Source organism: Cyanistes caeruleus, chromosome Z (genome assembly GCF_971803275.1).
Source record: "Cyanistes caeruleus chromosome Z, bCyaCae1.hap1.1, whole genome shotgun sequence".
NCBI lineage: Eukaryota > Metazoa > Chordata > Aves > Passeriformes > Paridae > Cyanistes > Cyanistes caeruleus.
Window position 1 is genome coordinate 28,917,099 of NC_141732.1, and position 16,543 is coordinate 28,933,641.

At 39.5% G+C, this 16,543-nt stretch overlaps 1 protein-coding gene across 7 annotated transcripts in view; it reads left to right on the plus strand.

The window, feature by feature from the left end:
- ECPAS (Ecm29 proteasome adaptor and scaffold) overlaps positions 1 to 16,543 on the plus strand; it is a 64,300-nt gene that overhangs the window by 34,781 nt on the left and 12,976 nt on the right. For all 7 annotated transcript variants that reach the window (XM_086868340.1, XM_086868333.1, XM_086868339.1 and 4 more), the window contains 15 exons: positions 1,655 to 1,820; positions 2,235 to 2,407; positions 2,873 to 2,974; positions 4,765 to 4,888; positions 5,803 to 5,948; positions 6,776 to 6,830; positions 7,576 to 7,690; positions 8,618 to 8,683; positions 8,930 to 9,047; positions 10,773 to 10,940; positions 11,777 to 11,856; positions 12,631 to 12,736; positions 13,384 to 13,431; positions 14,481 to 14,602; positions 15,653 to 15,803. In XM_086868340.1, coding sequence (XP_086724466.1) covers positions 1,655 to 1,820; positions 2,235 to 2,407; positions 2,873 to 2,974; positions 4,765 to 4,888; positions 5,803 to 5,948; positions 6,776 to 6,830; positions 7,576 to 7,690; positions 8,618 to 8,683; positions 8,930 to 9,047; positions 10,773 to 10,940; positions 11,777 to 11,856; positions 12,631 to 12,736; positions 13,384 to 13,431; positions 14,481 to 14,602; positions 15,653 to 15,803 — 1,740 coding nt within the window. The remainder of the gene's footprint in view (positions 1 to 1,654; positions 1,821 to 2,234; positions 2,408 to 2,872; positions 2,975 to 4,764; positions 4,889 to 5,802; positions 5,949 to 6,775; positions 6,831 to 7,575; positions 7,691 to 8,617; positions 8,684 to 8,929; positions 9,048 to 10,772; positions 10,941 to 11,776; positions 11,857 to 12,630; positions 12,737 to 13,383; positions 13,432 to 14,480; positions 14,603 to 15,652; positions 15,804 to 16,543) is intronic.

Below are 16,543 nucleotides of genomic sequence, written 5' to 3' on the forward strand. Positions count from 1 at the left end.
TCACACTACCTACCTCAAACTGTTTACCAGTTCCTTATTCCTGAGCACCCACAGAACCAAGAACTTAACTTGTTAAATGTTCAACTCATCAACTCCTGAGCCATAGTTGCTTCCTGGCTCCTCACTGCCTCAGGATCTTGTGCTGTGTTAGGTCTGTGTCTTCTTCCCTCTTGCCTCACATGGACTGCTCAGCAGCCCTCCACAGCTGTGTCTTAACATGCTGGGTTTGCCTGCCTTCCCTTCTCCAGCAGCATCTTTCGCCCCTCCCTTATCCTTATTTCTCCATTTTGCCACTGTAAGCATAGAAAGGGAGTCCTGAAAACAAATTGGTCTGGTTTCTGTGCTGGTGTGTCTTGAATCCTGGGGAGGGGGGCAAGGAGTAGCATTTCTCATTTCTGTTTCCCCAAAATGGCTCCATCTCTCTAAAGGACTTAAAGGGCCACCATTTTACATTGCAGGTAACAGGCTGACAAGAAGTGCTGATTGCTTTATGTTGTAGTAAACAAACATGGTTTACTTTGAATCTGTGAAAGCTCTACCTGTGGGCCAAAGCCACGTCATTGCTCAGTTTTGTGTAGGGCACAGCTCCTGCAGTCGTGAAGCCAGTACAGATGGGTCCCAACCGCCTACTTTCAGAGTGCTGCTTTCAGCCCCACTCCCCCATGTGAACTGTGAAAGGAAAAAAAGAGCAGAGTGTTCTCATGTCTTTGTGAGTCTGAGTCAGGTAGAGTTCTGACTTGCTGCTACTGTACAAAACCACTTGTACAGCTTGGTGGTGGTGGTGGTGATCCTAGTGTCTCAGTAAGGACTGCAGTGTGAATGGATAACTGAAGTGGAGATGGGGGAAGGATCCATCTTCTGCTGGCTGTGCTGCTGTCAGACCACGTCAAGGAATAGTCCCTGCTGGCCAGACTAGGTTGAGGATTCCATTCTGGCAGCACAACTGCACTGGTACAACATTTGTAGTGTTAAAAAACAAGAGGTATTAAATAATCCAAGCTTAAGCCCCTGCACTCTTCCATTTATTGGGGTGGTTTTTTTTTTCAGTTAGGTAGCATTTGAGTCTCACAGCCTCGTTTCTCCAGGAAATCCCTTTGGTAGAATTCACTTGTAGGAACAAACATGGTCATTAAGTAGTTCTAGCACCAAATCAGCATTGGAGAAATTGGTGTTCTTGACATTTAATTGTATTATTTAGGTTTCAGGATTTGTGGCCTACCAAACTTTAAAGGCAATCCCTTCACCATAGGCCAAGTTCTCATTCATAGCCATGAAAATGTAGAGCAATTAACCCTCTACTGCTTTTTACCAAAGCATTTTGTCCCCTTAGTCTGGCTGGTTTTTATGTAGTGACAATGTAGTTTGGGGTTTTTTAAGTCTAGCTACCAAAGGGTAGCTTTAGTAATGTGAGTGCTGGTGATAAATTCCTAATCTGTCCTCCTAGATCTATTTTAAGTTTTGTTAATAAATCTTAAAGCATCAGAGAGCGCTAACAATATCAAACTCTCTGGTTTTTTATTACATGTTAGAGCTTTTCATTCTTCAGGGTGCCTTCTGATCTGGCTTGTCCATATATGTGTTTAAATCAGTGCTTTGTGCAAAGTGTTGCTTATTTTGAAAATGAGATTTTTTGCACTGTTGGTGTTGTCTGTAGAGCCCGGAGGTCCAACATGGATCCTTGTTGGCTTTGGGATTTACAGTAGGAAGGTACTTGGCCAAAGGGAAAATCAGAACAATGGAGCTACATGACATAGAACAACAGAACACTTCAGTCATGCCGGAACAAGAACAACTTATAAAGGCGACAACCGAGACAATAGGTAACGTCCTGCCTAAGACTTTGCTGCATGTAACGGTTGTTTTTTTTAATCCACCCCTGGCTGAGGATTTTTCTGAGATACTCAGCCCATAGATAGTGTAGTCTTGAGTTCAATTTTTGTGATAGAATTTACAGCCTGTAAGAATGTAATCTGATTGGATGTATGGACATTTCAACAAAACCTAGGTGGACTTTATAACTTGCAGACCAGCACAGCACAAGCAGGAGTGGTGTCATTGTCTAGATTCCTCTCAATGTTTCCTTTCACTTCCTTTTTTTCCTAACATAATGCTTCCTACCAGCTATAGAGGAGATTAATGCTTTGCTTCTTGAATGGGTAAAATACAGATGCCTGCCCACTGCTAAGTTATAATAGTACAAAAACTGAGTCATCCTGTTTTGCTTTTGTCTGTAGGTTCTTTTCTGGATAGTACCTCTCCGTTCCTTGTGGTGGGTGCTTGTATGGCTCTTGGGGAGATTGGCAGGAATGGGCCCTTGCCAATCCCCAACGAAGGAACAGGATTTACCAAGTTGCAGCTTGTTGAGAATTTACTGGCTCGAATCCCTTCCAGCAAGGAAACAAATAAGGCAAGATTTTTTTAGTGCTCTTAGGATTCAAGTTCATTCCTTGAATGCTCACTAAGTATATGTATCACCTGCCAAACTCAGTCTCATCTTTTAAAGGAATTAAGCTTTTTGTTGGCTTTAGTGAATTGGGTAGGGTCAGGGTCTTTCTAATGTTTTTTAGCACTGATCACTTTTACTTTCTGTAGTCATAGCTAGGGGCTTAAGAGATGAAAATATGAATGGTCTTAATTTTAGTTAGAGAAAAATGGGAGTATCTTCTTTTACCTGTACATAATCCTCAGAGGTAACAGGCATTTTTTCTGATGTACTTTGGAAAAGAGATGGACTGATTGATCTAATAAGCTGCTTGCATGTACATCTGATACCTTGAGTGAAATTTCAGCAAGGGTGAGAGTGGATTTGAAGTGCATCTTCTGGACTTACAGGAAGGTTATATGATGGTGTTATTTTTTGTTTGTATTTAAGATGAAGGAACGAGCAATACAAACATTAGGTTACTTCCCCGTGGGAGATGAAGATTTTCCCCACCAGAAACTACTGCTGCAGGGTTTAATGGATTCTGTGGAGGTGAGACACTATCAGTGTATTATCCTTTATACTACAGTAATTTCTCTTGGATGCTTTTTATGTACTCTAGAGTCAGATTTACAAAGGGAGTTGACTTTCTGTAATGGTGCCTCTGGGTTTTTTAAAACTGCTTTGAAATAGAGAGCAGAGGATGGTAAAAGGTTTTATGCCACAGTTTAAAAACTTGCTAGTCCAGGTCTCTGCCTCAGTCTGAGACAAATACTCAATCCCTTTCAGGGGGCTTATGGATTTTTTTTGTGCACTATATGTATAACATCTCCAGAGCATATATTAATGAGGCTTTAGACCTGTACTTTGGCTTTCAAAAATACCCTGAGGGTAGGTAATATAAATACCTCTGAGCTATGTCAGCTAATACAACTCACTTGAATTAGTTTATAGGAATACATGTGTCTCTTGTCCATCTAAATGCATCATTGAAGTGCACTGCATTCTTTCACAGTACTTCAGAGCTTCTATACATATTGCAATCTGCCAGATAATGAAATTAAATCAAAGGAGCTTTTTTAATGTCCTTCATTTACAGCGTGTTTTACCTTTCTTCCCTGCTGATACTGACAGAGGATTTTGCATTGTAAGCAAGTGGTTGAGTATCAGACAGGTGTGCTTTGCTGAGTCTTCCAATTCTGATGTGATCAAACAATCAAGAATCATAGAGTTACAGAGTTGTTTGGGTTGGAAGGGAGCTTAAAGATGATCTAGTTCCAACCCCTCTGTTGTGGGCAGGGACACTTCACTCTAGACTAAGTTGCTTAAAGCCCAATCCATCCTAACTTTGAACACTGCCAGGGTTGGGGCAGCTTTGGGTGACCTCTTCCAGGGCATCACCACCTTCACAGTAAAGAATTTCTTCATAATAGTTCATCTAAGCCTACTCTCAGTTTGAAGCCATTAACCACTTCTCCTATACTATACTTAGAATACTAAGGATGCTGAGAATACTGTGTACCCAAACAGTAAAAGATGTTTCTAAGTGCTGTGTTTTTCTCCTGTAACTGCATAGGGACATTACAACTTTATAAAAGGTGTACTTGAAAAAAACTTGTTTATCTTAGATTGCAGGAAGCTAAAGGCTTAATTCTCCAAGAGCCTAAGCATTTTTGTGCTTCTAGAGCATAATGAAAGCTATCTTGAAGGTACTTGGTAGTTACAGAAACCAGTTCTTACAACATAAGATTCATCATAAGTACTGACAAGAAAGTAGCATATCCTATTCCTGAAGGCTCAGAGAATAGTGTAAGGAGGACAGTGAAGCAAAACAAGTACTATCTGAATTCTTTTAAGGTGAAAAACAGGTTTCTGCATCTTTTAAGAGATCAAGTTCTGGATGGAATTACAGGAGACTCTTTCAATACTCCCTAATATAGTAAAGCCATAATAATTTCCACTAATCACTGTCAGCATCACTGTAACTTTGTTTTGTTTTCATTCGATTGAATTCTTTCTTTTCACCAAATTGAGCTTCTGCAGAGACTAGTAAAGACTAGGCAAAGACAATTAGTAAGACTTTGTCAAAGGTATGCTTTAAGAAATGTGGGAATTTTAGCTTTTATCATTCAATTCAGACAGTTTGGCTTTGCCTCATTTTCCATCAACTTCATTAGGTCTGAGGTGCTACGTAGGCTCAGAAACTCACCAGAAAAGTGATCTTGTAAATTGGTGCTGAATATTGGGACTGGGAAAAAGGCTGTGGTCTTATGGATTACGTGCCAGAAGTTTTGGTATGTGCTTAGTTAGTACTGTCAGTGATGCTCTGATGTATATTTTAGGTCAAACAGATAGAGCTGCAGTTCACTGTTGGTGAAGCTATTACCAGTGCTGCTGTTGGAACCAGCTCAGTGGCTGCACGGGATGCATGGACAGTTACGGAGGAGGACTATATCCCTCCTTCAGGTAGGCCTTCCTAATGTAGGTGGCTGGTTTGGGAAATGTCTGGACTAACACTTTGGCTCCTAGCTTAATTTCTATGGTGTTTGGTTTATAACAGAACATTCAACAGAGGTTTTGTGTTTGTGGTTATATATAGGTTGTTTTACCTCTTCATGCCCATCTGTCCAGAGGGCAGAAGACTTTATTCATGGGCTGTTTAAATAGCTTCTTACGTAATTCATTGCCACTTGACTCTGTTTGCGTTTTTTTCCATTTTTGTTTGCCATGTTGAATTAGTTTTGTGTTTTCAATACACAAATCTTTTAAAATACTATTTTGAAGCCTGAACAGAAAAATAGGGTTATAAAATCAAATTGCAAGTGTTTCCCAATAACTTCAAGTTACAACTCACAACTACAATTAAGTAAAATGTATGTGCAGTAAATGCAGAAATTCTATTTAAGGACTAAGATTCTGTACCCACTGAAGTACAAGTGTGATAAAAGGCTAGCTTCAAATCAGGCAGCTGTAAATATGAGTCTTGAACCTGTAAACATGTGTTTTAATTTTGTTAGAGTTGTCTTAGATGTGTAGTGTACACAAAGCTGACCATGTGGTAGAAACTGCTCCAGAAATTGAGAGTCCTAACAAAAAATTAAGTTTTGCCCTAAGTCTTAGGCAATGTGAATGGTACCTCTTCTTGGTCACAGGCTCTGAAAGATATACATGAAGGGTTAGGAGGATTCTGTATTTCTACTATTTATTCTACGATTATTACTTTCCCAGTGACTCCAGCGACTTCCTAAATAAGCAGAGATTAATGTGTCACCTACTCAGTGACTAACTCTTGAGTTCATTAGATTTTTCATTATCTTCATTTAAATGGATGTGGACGATTCTCAAAGTTCCTTCCCTCCAACTTTATTTTTTTCATATAGGTTTAAAAGTGAATGATGTGGTACCCTGGGTCCTAGACCTTATTTTGAACAAGCACATCATCAGTCCCAACCCACATGTTAGGCAGGCAGCTTGCATCTGGCTTTTGTCACTGGTGAAAAAGCTGAGCACCCACAAAGCAATTAAGGTAAGAAATATGCCTTTTCCTAGCACTGGCTCCTTGTCCCTATTTTTCCTTCTCATCTTGTTTCTGTCCCTTCCTTCCCTTTCACTTCTGTTGCGTCTTTTCTCCCCATGCTGGTACAGTCCTTACTGAGGTCTTTTTGAGACATCTTTTGTTTCTAGAGAAGCAGACTATCTGGCAGATGAACAAGGGTGTTTGTCAACATCTGACTTGCATCCAAGAGTAAGCTCAGTGTAAATAGCAGTTGTAAGATGAAGTAGCACTACATCTTCCCTTTGGAAGAAGAGAATGTGAAAAGTCCTATACAAGGATTAAATAAAACATTCCCAACCAAAATGTCCTCTATATGCATAGAGGTACTATGGATTGTGATGAGACCAAATAACTATTTTGTACTCCAAGTATTGATAAAGAGCTTTGGGACAAGCTGCTTTGCAAATGTAAGCTTTTATATATAAAACATTGTCATACTGCACTCATCTAAACAGTGCACATTGAAGGCAGGTCACAAAACTCATCATTTTGGGGATGAAGAAAGCCCCATCTGGCTGCAAGCCAGATTTATGATGCACTGCTGCCTTATATTAAACAAGAAGAATAAAACATGTGCTTTAGTAATGGCACATGGTGAGCTGGACGACTAACTGTTATCTTCTGTGAATGCCAGTCAGGCTGCTGCTTGCCTGTCTGGAAAGAAGGGCAGTTCTTGTCCTAAGTGTAGCTCAAATGGGAAACTCCATTGATACAGTAAACTCTGTTTATCCATTAGAAACTTGCCTGGAGACCAAACCAAGGATCCAAAATAATTTCCTTTTTTTCTCATCTTACAGTCTCATCTCAAGGATATTCAAAGTGCATTTGTTTCAATTCTGTCAGATAGTGATGGTAAGTACGGTTACATCTTAGAGTTGTGTCTTTTTATGGGCATTCAGCAGATTAGAGGGAATCTTTCAACAGGCAGAGAGTCAACTACACTCTTGTCATTAAAAGATGACTGTAGAAACTTCCCATTTCTTATGTTAATAGGAATGGTTTCTTTTCTTGGCATCATGTGCGGAGATAAGAAGCACAGCTGTTTTTTGTGTTTGGTTAAAAAGGGCACTTGCATTTATCCCTTCAGACTGTAGTAGCAGAAGTGGTGTTACTTCTGCTCTGTTTTGGGCAGCAGGATGTATATCACAGAATTCTGCATGGACAGAAACTCTGAGACCTCTTCAAGCTAGCACGTTTTGGCTTACAGTTCCACCCATGGCAGCTAGTGGAAAGACTGATAACCAGCAACTTATGAAAAGGTCACTGAAGCTGAGGAGAGTAGTACCATGAATGATATCATGTGCATGTCAGAATACCTATGGCTCTTAGAACTCTTCCTGCTGTTTCAAAGCTTGCAGTAACAATAATTATGTGAAGATGTAACCTAATTTGAATTTGAATTTGGGTTTATGTCTTCAGAACAAATTGCAGAATCTATGTCATGACACACTAGATTTGCACTTAAATGGAAAGCTGTGAAGTGCAGCACAGAGCTGTCTTTGCTACATCCTGATTTTGGTTGAACCTTACTTTTGAAATTTGTGTACTGCTTAGTTACATGCTTATCTTGAATTTTGCTTGGTAAAATCTCTTGCAGAGCTTAGTCAAGATGTTGCTTCAAAAGGTCTTGGGCTGATATATGAACTAGGAAGTGAACAGGATCAGCAAGAGCTAGTCACTACGCTCGTTGATACCCTTATGACTGGGAAAAGGTACAGTGAACTTGGAACATAGTGCGGGAGTACTCTTGAGTTATGTGTCTGGTGGGAATAAAAATGTGCCTTCTTTCTCTCTGGAAAGGTATGTTTTGGGACCAAGGGCAAGCAAATATCCATTCACAGAGAGTCAAACTGAGACATTTCTTTAATCAGCTTAGAGTATTTTGTGACTAAGTCATTTTGGTTTTATTCCATTCAACAAAGCTTCAAAATAATGTATCAGTCCTGATTCAAGTGGTTCAAATGAGTTGGGATTTGGTTAGTTTTGCTACTAGCTGCATTGTATAATTAGAGAGAACAATGACCACTCACAGCAGCTCTGCACATTGTGAATGTTGCAGAAGTGGTGACTTGCTGGTGTTGAAAAGCACCCTTTGCTAGGGAAGTGTTGTTAATTGTCACTTGTCAGCTTTAGTGTGAAAAGTGCTGGTCTTACAAGACTCATGGCTAGAGGTCATGTTGGTCAGTATTGGAAATGTTCTTTAATAGACTTGTCCTGTCTAATCTGGTGTAGGTTTGTCCACTGAATGATAAAAGCCTAGGCTTGTAGTGTAGGGAGTGTGGTGGTAAGCAGGAAGAAATAAGATGAATGGAAATGGTATTTTTTAATTTTGAAATAGAGATTTGCTGTCCAGATCTTCTGTCCGTTTGGACAGAACTAAAAAGTCATCATTCAGTATTTTGACTCTCTGCCTTTGCACAGCAAAATTCTCACTTGCTGCAGTGTCTCTGTAACATTGCATGTGATACAGGTGAATGACATTCCTTGCAGTGTGTGTAGCTTTGCCCACGTGTGTTTTTTGTGGGATTGGAGCTGGAAAAAAAGTGAAATTCCTGAGTTAATAAAGCAAAATTACTTCTTCTGTAATGTATTCAATTGTAGAGTTTGGTAGCACTAATACTGGACTTCTTTTCTATCAGAGCCAAACATGAGATGACTGGAGAAACTGTGGTATTTCAGGGAGGTCTGAGTAAAACCCCAGATGGGTAAGTTTACTGATAGTCTCTGACAGAGATGCAGTCAGTGCTGAAAGAGAATTCCCTAAAAAATCTGCTTCCTGACCTTTTATTCCTTCTTGTTCTCTAAGTTACCATAATTATTTCTGTGTAGTACAGATGTGTTACTCACCTTTCTTTGCCTGCTTTAGGATGTGAATTGAAAATAGCTTTGAGGTGTTGTAGCACTTGTCTACCTAAAAATAGTAACACTGATTTCCCTTCTGGTTTTCAAAGTCAAGGTCTTTCTACCTACAAGGAGCTTTGTTCACTGGCTAGTGACCTCAATCAGCCAGACCTGGTGTACAAATTCATGAATCTGGCCAACCATCATGCCATGTGGAATTCTCGGAAGGTAATGCTTTGCTTTCATACTTCCATTCCCACTGTGAACTCTGAAAACTAAAATCCATTTCGCTATACCTGGTTAATATGTTTTATAAGTAACTGCATGTGGAAGATGTTGATGGTTTGGTATCAGTCCAAGGCAAATATAGCAGGCTGAGAAAAAAAATCAGGATTACTTGAAATTATTATAACATAACTTTGGTGTCAGAGTGTTCATATAATCTTATATTCCCCTCTGAATCAACTGACAACCTTATATTTTTTTGAGTGTGCTTAGAAAGACAGTCTTTAATGTGCTCAGACAATGATAGTGTTTTGAAAACAGGATGAATTTTTGGATGCCAGGAAAGTGATCTTTGTTATCCAAGGAAGCAGAGCAAAAAGTAATCAGTAAGTTGCTAAAAAGCACTTTTGTCAAAAGTATCCCTTCTTAACTCAAGTTTTGATATTTTAAAGCAGCTGGGAGATTTAGCAAAGCCAAAATATGATTGGATCTACTTCCAGGGGAAAAAGGAGCAGCATAAGTTTGAAGATTTAGGTGTACTATTCAGAGCTTTGACATGGGGACTCTTCATTGGCTTTACAGAAGCATGGAAGAACTTGCTTTGAGTCTCTGATAACACCACTTAGTGCAAAAAACAAGTCCCAGCTTTAACTCTGATCAGAGTTTGACAATTCAGTGCATCTCTCAAATCTCCCTCAGCACTGTGACTTCAAAAACACAAGAGCAATGGTTAGGTTCCTGACCCTTGGTGGAATTTCTCCAGCCAGGATGAGTCAAGAAAATCCACTCAGAAAATCTGGGGTGAGCTTTGGCATTTGAAGAATTTGCAGAATCTTTTAAGTTGAAGAGGACATCTGGAAATCTGTGCTCTAAAAGGCCCCCCCAAGAGCTAAAGAGAGTATGCTCTTCAGGGCCTTGGAGGCAATGCCTTGCTTTTCCTTACACTTTCTGCAGCTTCTGGCTTTTCATGGCAGTGGTCCTAACTGAAAATGCATCTTTATTGCTGTTTTCAAGATTAACCCAAACAGCATATCCTTTCTTTGAAGTCCCTAGTGTGGGGGTTTGAGTGACAGGTTTTGACACTGCAAGTCAGAAAACATACAGTCATTACATGCAGTCACTGCATTGCCTTCACTGAGTAATTTCTTCTTGGGCTATCCTGCCAAATCCTGTGGGACTTTGCAAGCAAGCATCATTTCCACTGTATTAGAAGTAACAGTGGTGCTGACAGAGTTGGAGAAAGGAAAGATCATAGGAGAATACTTTCGTTTAAAGTAAATATGGACAGATGCAGAATTATAATCCCCAGAAACTTCAGGTTTTAGAAATAAGGTGAAGTTGTTTCGTTTTTAGTTTTTAAGTTCCTAAGTTATTCTAATTCTTCTAAATCAGCAGAGTTGTAAGGAAGCAGTGGTTTAGCCTCACCAATTTTTCCCAGGAGACTCTTTTGGAAGAGACTTATTTAAATCTTCATAGTTTTAATTCACCAGTACTACTTGTGCAAATAAGATCAATGAAATAAAGGTTGAAAGGTTGAAAGAAAGTTGGAAGTAATATGTTGTGTGGTGAGTGTGATTGTATGCTTGAGATCACTGAGGTACTGTAGCAGTGAGGATGGGCTAATTCTAGACCATTCTAGACCTTCTGATGAACCATGTCAGTCATCTTTGACCCTGTGGTGTGCCCATGAGCAATAACTGAACAAATATTATTGTGTTGTCATTTCAGGGAGCAGCTTTTGGTTTCAATGTCATAGCTGCCAAGGCTGGAGAGCAGCTGGCTCCATTTCTGCCCCAGCTTCTTCCCCGGCTCTACCGTTACCAGTTTGACCCCAACCTGGGCATTCGACAGGCAATGACCAGCATTTGGAATGCACTGGTCACTGACAAGTCCATGGTGAGTGACTGGCAGCCAAAGTGTGGTGAGGGGCTTTGCTGCCAGCCAGCAGCATCCTTGTGGGACAGATGCATTTTGTGAAAGGAGGGGCAATGCAGAAAGGGGTGAGGTATTGCACTAACAAGGAGGTATCTGAATCCGTGGATGAGCTTGGAGCTTGTGCAGAGGTTTTGCACTGTCTGTCATGTATGAAAGGATATTGCAGACCTTGTTTGTGCAGCCAGCATTTTAATTAAAATGGGGTCTTTCCACTTTGATACTGCTTATGAGAAGCTTTTCAGGAATCCTTACGGCCTGAGATGCCTTCCTGAAGGAAGAGCATTTAAATATAGTTCCTCATTTTTCAAGTGGGAGGAAGCCCATGGTTTGAGGCTGCTCTATCATTTTGAGGAGAACTCCTCCCAGGTGTATTTCAGAAAAAAGTGATTTTCATAAAATGCCTTTGCTCTGGTTCTTCAAGGCTTGGAAATGGGTTTGCATTTTTTTATTCTAGGAAAGCTGATCTTAATGTGAAGTCATTCACTCTGATCCCTCATCAAAGCACAACTGTTTCTTGAGTAAAATACATGTTTGGTGTTGCATTTAACAGTTCAGCTATAAAGGCCTTAGGGGACTTTTCTTGTTGCATCTTTCACAATGTTAAACACTCAAGCAGTGCAGAGAAAGGCATGTCTAAAGCACAGTTGGAGAAAGTTTGCACAGCACTGGCAAGCATTAGTTCATCTGATGTGGCTGAAAGCAGGTTGTATTGTCCAAAAGGAGTCTTTTTTTACTGAGTACTGGACAAGGATACATAGCTGTGCTTGTCTCATGATTTTTCCTTCTTTTAATTATAGGTTGATAAGTACATGAAGGAAATTCTTGAGGATTTGATCAGTAACCTAACCAGCAGTCTTTGGAGGATCAGAGAATCCAGGTATTGCTAGGAAAAGTATAAGATTTGTTTTTGAACTCTGTTCTTTTCTCTTGTTCAAGATAAACTTGTTAACCTGAAGAACTTGAGGGGGAAAAGAGGACATATCCTTTCATGAGGATAGAGCCCAGCCATGTAGCCTATTCTTTGGGAGTATGATACAATCTTGAAGCTATTTGCCTGACATTTTTTATTGCATGTAGCTTCATACTAAACATTTTCTGAAGAATGAGTTTTCTGGTTACTTGTTCTTGCCTATCCTTAAATCTGAAATAATGCTTTCTCTTAGAAAATCTTATCAATCTGACGATTATGTAATTGGCAGCAGGATGCCATTTTTAATAAACTGCTTTTTGTTTTTAATGTTTTAATGTTTTTAATGTTTTAATAGCTATGTTGTATGATGTATTGAAAATCTCCATTTTAATTTCAATTCCACGCTTTATACAATTTTGGTTTCTTCTTACGTATGCTTAAAGACAAGAAGACTAAAACAATTTTGTCACTGGAATGTTTGCAGTACCAGTTTTTACCACAGCAGCCTTTTCCACCTCCTGTCACCTGTTTCAGGTTTTACCTGAATGAATGAGCTTTTTTTTCCTCTGCAAAAGGAGACATTCTTGTGACAGAGTAGATTTAGCATTTGGGGAAAGTAAGGAGTGTGAAACAGCTCTCATTTTTCTAAACCATTTATTTATATTTATAAGCATATGTGTATACATACGCCTATCCCAAGTAAGAACACTGTGTGAAAGAAATAAAATTTCCTATTTGCAGTTGTCTAGCACTAAATGACTTGCTGAGAGGAAGACCTTTGGATGACATCATAGACAAGCTTCCAGAGATCTGGGAAGTCCTGTTCCGAGTGCAAGATGACATTAAGGTAATGGTACTGAGAACTGAATAGACATCTTCAACAAACAGTACAGTGATCAAGCTCTGTCTGAGGTGTATAAAGAGAGACTCTCTGACAAGTCATCTTGAAGCCTATGGGAGTTTTGATTATTAAGCAGAATAGAAATTCTTGTTCCTTGGATGTAAAATTTCCATGCCACCTTGGAAATTCTCTTATGTTTGAAGTGTGTAGTTTCATTCCTTCTGTGCCTTATTCTAGATGATTTGATATTTTTCCTTGATACAAAAGAATTTCTGAATAGTTGCTTAACTTTTGAATATAGAAATATTTGAATATATTTTATTTTGGGCTGCTAGTGTGCTGAACTGATATATGATATCGTGATATATGGTGTGTTGAACTTGGATATATGAAGTCAGAGTCTTTGGGTCATTCCAGGTTACAGCTCTGTCACATATCAAGTGTATTGATTGTACCAGATACTCAGATGGACCAAAGCCAGAATTTCTTCTAACAATGTTATAATACTTTCTTCTAAAGATACTGCTACTTTGCATTAAGTATCACCCATGAAGATAGCCTTGTCTCTTCTAGTTTTAATTCTTATCAATTAATATGAATCATTCTAGAAGAATAAAAATAACAGAAATAATTGTTGAGTTCTTTTTTTTTAGGAGACTGTACGAAAGGCAGCAGAACTAGCCCTAAAAACTTTAAGCAAGGTAAAGCTCTACAATTTTCTCATATGCACATGTAGAGAAGACATGCATGGTTTTGATGTCAGGAGTGACCATAGTCTATATTTACTATAGACTGTTGTCTTCAGACAATCCCCAGTTTAAGATCCAGTTGTGAGAGACTGAACAGCCCCCTAGAAAGCAATCGTAATAAGCATCACCACGTACTCCCCTGTACTTTTATTTGTGCTAGTGAAGTCCTGCTGCTTGAGGGTAATGTCATCTTAATGCCTATACAAGCAAAGGAAGGATATAATGAGCTGTGGTTTTTTGCTCCAGTGTTGTTTTTTCCTTGCTTGGGAGTGGAATTTAAGTAATTTAAGAATTTAAGAATTAAGAATTTAAGTAAACTTCAACACTTTGCCAAGACTGACTGATCTAGTTGACCAAGCCTGGTGGTACATCACTGGTATGAAATGGAATAATTGTGTATGGACTTCTCTGTGATGCTGTTACTGACAAAGGTTCTTGGGTATAGTACGCATATACCACTTGGTATTTTGTTTGGTAATTCTTTGAAAAAGTCACATTGGTGGCAGTGGGTCTAAAGTGCTGTGTTTGAAATCACAGTCTTCATAGTGCATGACATTTTAATTCTGAAAATGAGGATCTGGTCCCAAAATGTTATTGTGAAATGTTGCGATTGCAGAATCTGTTCTCGTCTGGGACTTGCTGCTCTGCTGTGTGTAATGGTTGAGTCCCTGTGGCTGAGATAGGCTGTGCTTCAACTGAGAGGTCATTTGGTTCATCTGTTCATCCAGAACAGATCGTCTAGCTCTAGATCGTGAAGACCTGCTAGATTCTGAATTTGCCTTTTCTGGAAGTGTATTGTAGTTGAAACACCTTTTAGGGATGACTCTTAGGGCTTAACTTCCTTATGGAGAGAAGATGGAGGTGTAACAGAGGCTGGGCTTGGCTGTGAGCAGTTTGTCTAGTTGCTGTTGGCTTCTTCTGTCTGAAGGAGAAGATGCTTTAATGTAATCTGAGGGAGAGGTTTGTACACGTTTGCAGCACTGATTCTCACCTGTCCCCAGGTCTGTGTGAAAATGTGTGACCCCTCTAAAGGAACAGCAGGTCAGAAGACGATAGCTGTGTTGCTCCCTTGCCTCCTAGACAAAGGAATAGTGAGCACAGTTGCTGAAGTCCGATCTCTCAGGTTAGTTCTGCGCTGTGTAAGTTCCCTGGGGGTTGGGTCATGACGTGTCCCAAAGATACCAAGCTTATTCACCTGAGTTGCAGAATGTTCTTTGTGTTTGAAGTGACAAGTTGCTTTCCAAAACAGCTTTCCTGCTGAGTTCTTTTTTCATGGAGTTGAAGCAGCAGCCCCGAGAACTCTGCCTGTCTTTTGGGAGTTTGTGGCCTCCCTGCAAATGCCCAGATTCAGTTCCCAGCAGGAAGTTCTTTTCTTCCTGTACAAATGTCAGGCTGATGGAGAAGCAGTGTGCCATGCTAAGGCTGTCCTTTGGGACTGGCATATTTGTTCTGGTTGCGAAGAGAGTCCCATGGTTCTTCAAAGAGCCATGTCTGATTTCACAACAGCTTGTGAATATTGACAGTTCACATCCCAGATATGACTGCATTTGGTCACACTGTTCAAATACATTCAGATTTCATATGCTTGTCAATTTATAATCTTGTTTATTCTTTCCTTTGACTGAGGGACAGAAAAACTGGAAAGTTCAGAGCTGGAGGGTAGCTAGCTGATCTTCACAAAAATAATGATTAGGAAGGTTAGAAGGCTTCTAACAAGAGAATATTTCTTGAACTGTTTGCATTTCTTTTGAAGATGTAGAAATTCTTTGTCAAAATGCAGGATATGATCCATCTGAAACTGACTAGTAGCATTTGAATAGATTATTGTAACTTGTCTTTTCTTGGGCAGAGACTATGGATGTCTCAATGCTTGTTTAAAATATGAATCTTTCTAAGGGGGTGTATTATTTTTTTCTACATCTGTCTGCAGTACTGCCTCTTTGCCCTAATCCCTTTGTGATTCCAGGGCAAAAGTAAACAATTTCTGGCCAAAATATACATAACATCCCTTGGAAGCTCAGGGCTAGGGAATAATTTTGTTTAAGCAAAAATTACACATGGTTTTGTTTGAAGGAAGATTTATATTGGTATATGCGGATTACAGTAGATCAGAGAGGCTTTTCAGATCAGTTGGTGTGTATCTCTGTTGACCTTCCCTTTAATCTTTTTCCAGCATTAACACTCTTGTGAAGATCAGTAAAAGTGCTGGGTCTATGCTGAAACCTCATGCGCCAAAACTTATCCCAGCCCTGCTGGAATCCTTGAGTGTGCTGGAGCCTCAAGTCCTCAATTATTTGAGTCTTACTGCAACAGATCAAGAGAAAGTAAGTGCAGCTGTAATGAGGAAGTATCAACACAGCAGAGATAACAAAGATTTAATCTTTATTTAGGGAATGGAAAAATAGCAGGTTTGGTAGAGAAGTGTTCAAAAAACAAAGAGAAATAGATAATAAGTTACTAAAAAGTTTGGTCACAGAATATGGCTGGACAAATGTGTGAGCTTTTTTGAAGGATTGGGATTATTTTTATTCCCTAGACCACTGTATGTTTCCAAAAGTGAAGAGCACTTCCAATCCCAAGGGATTAATTTCAGGACTTTATATAACTTAAGTAGGAGGGTGTGCCACAGCACTGTGGGCTGGAGGTGGATGTTGTTAGCACTGTGTCCTTTAATTGTTGTCAGAGAACCATATTGATCAATCACAGGACAGTGATTGAAACTGATTGATTAGAAACAAATTTAGCTAATTTTGTTGTGGAGGGAAGAAGGTCAATTAGATTAACCCTTTGCAAATGAAAGGGGAGTGAACAATGTGAACAATTCAGTGTGAGATTTTATTTCTTTTTTTTCCCCCCTTTGTTTTCTCTTTCTCTCTCCCTCCCTCTAGAACATCTCTCTGCCTCTGAAAGGGAAACGTCATAGTCTGTAGACATAGTTGCTTTCTCCATGCATCTGAGATAGATTTTAGTATAAGGTAGTGAGTTACATGTGATATTGTTGCCCTTTCTACTGTGTTCATGTTGTGTTTACATTTGGATTTGTTTGGTGTTTTTTCCTGGCTTT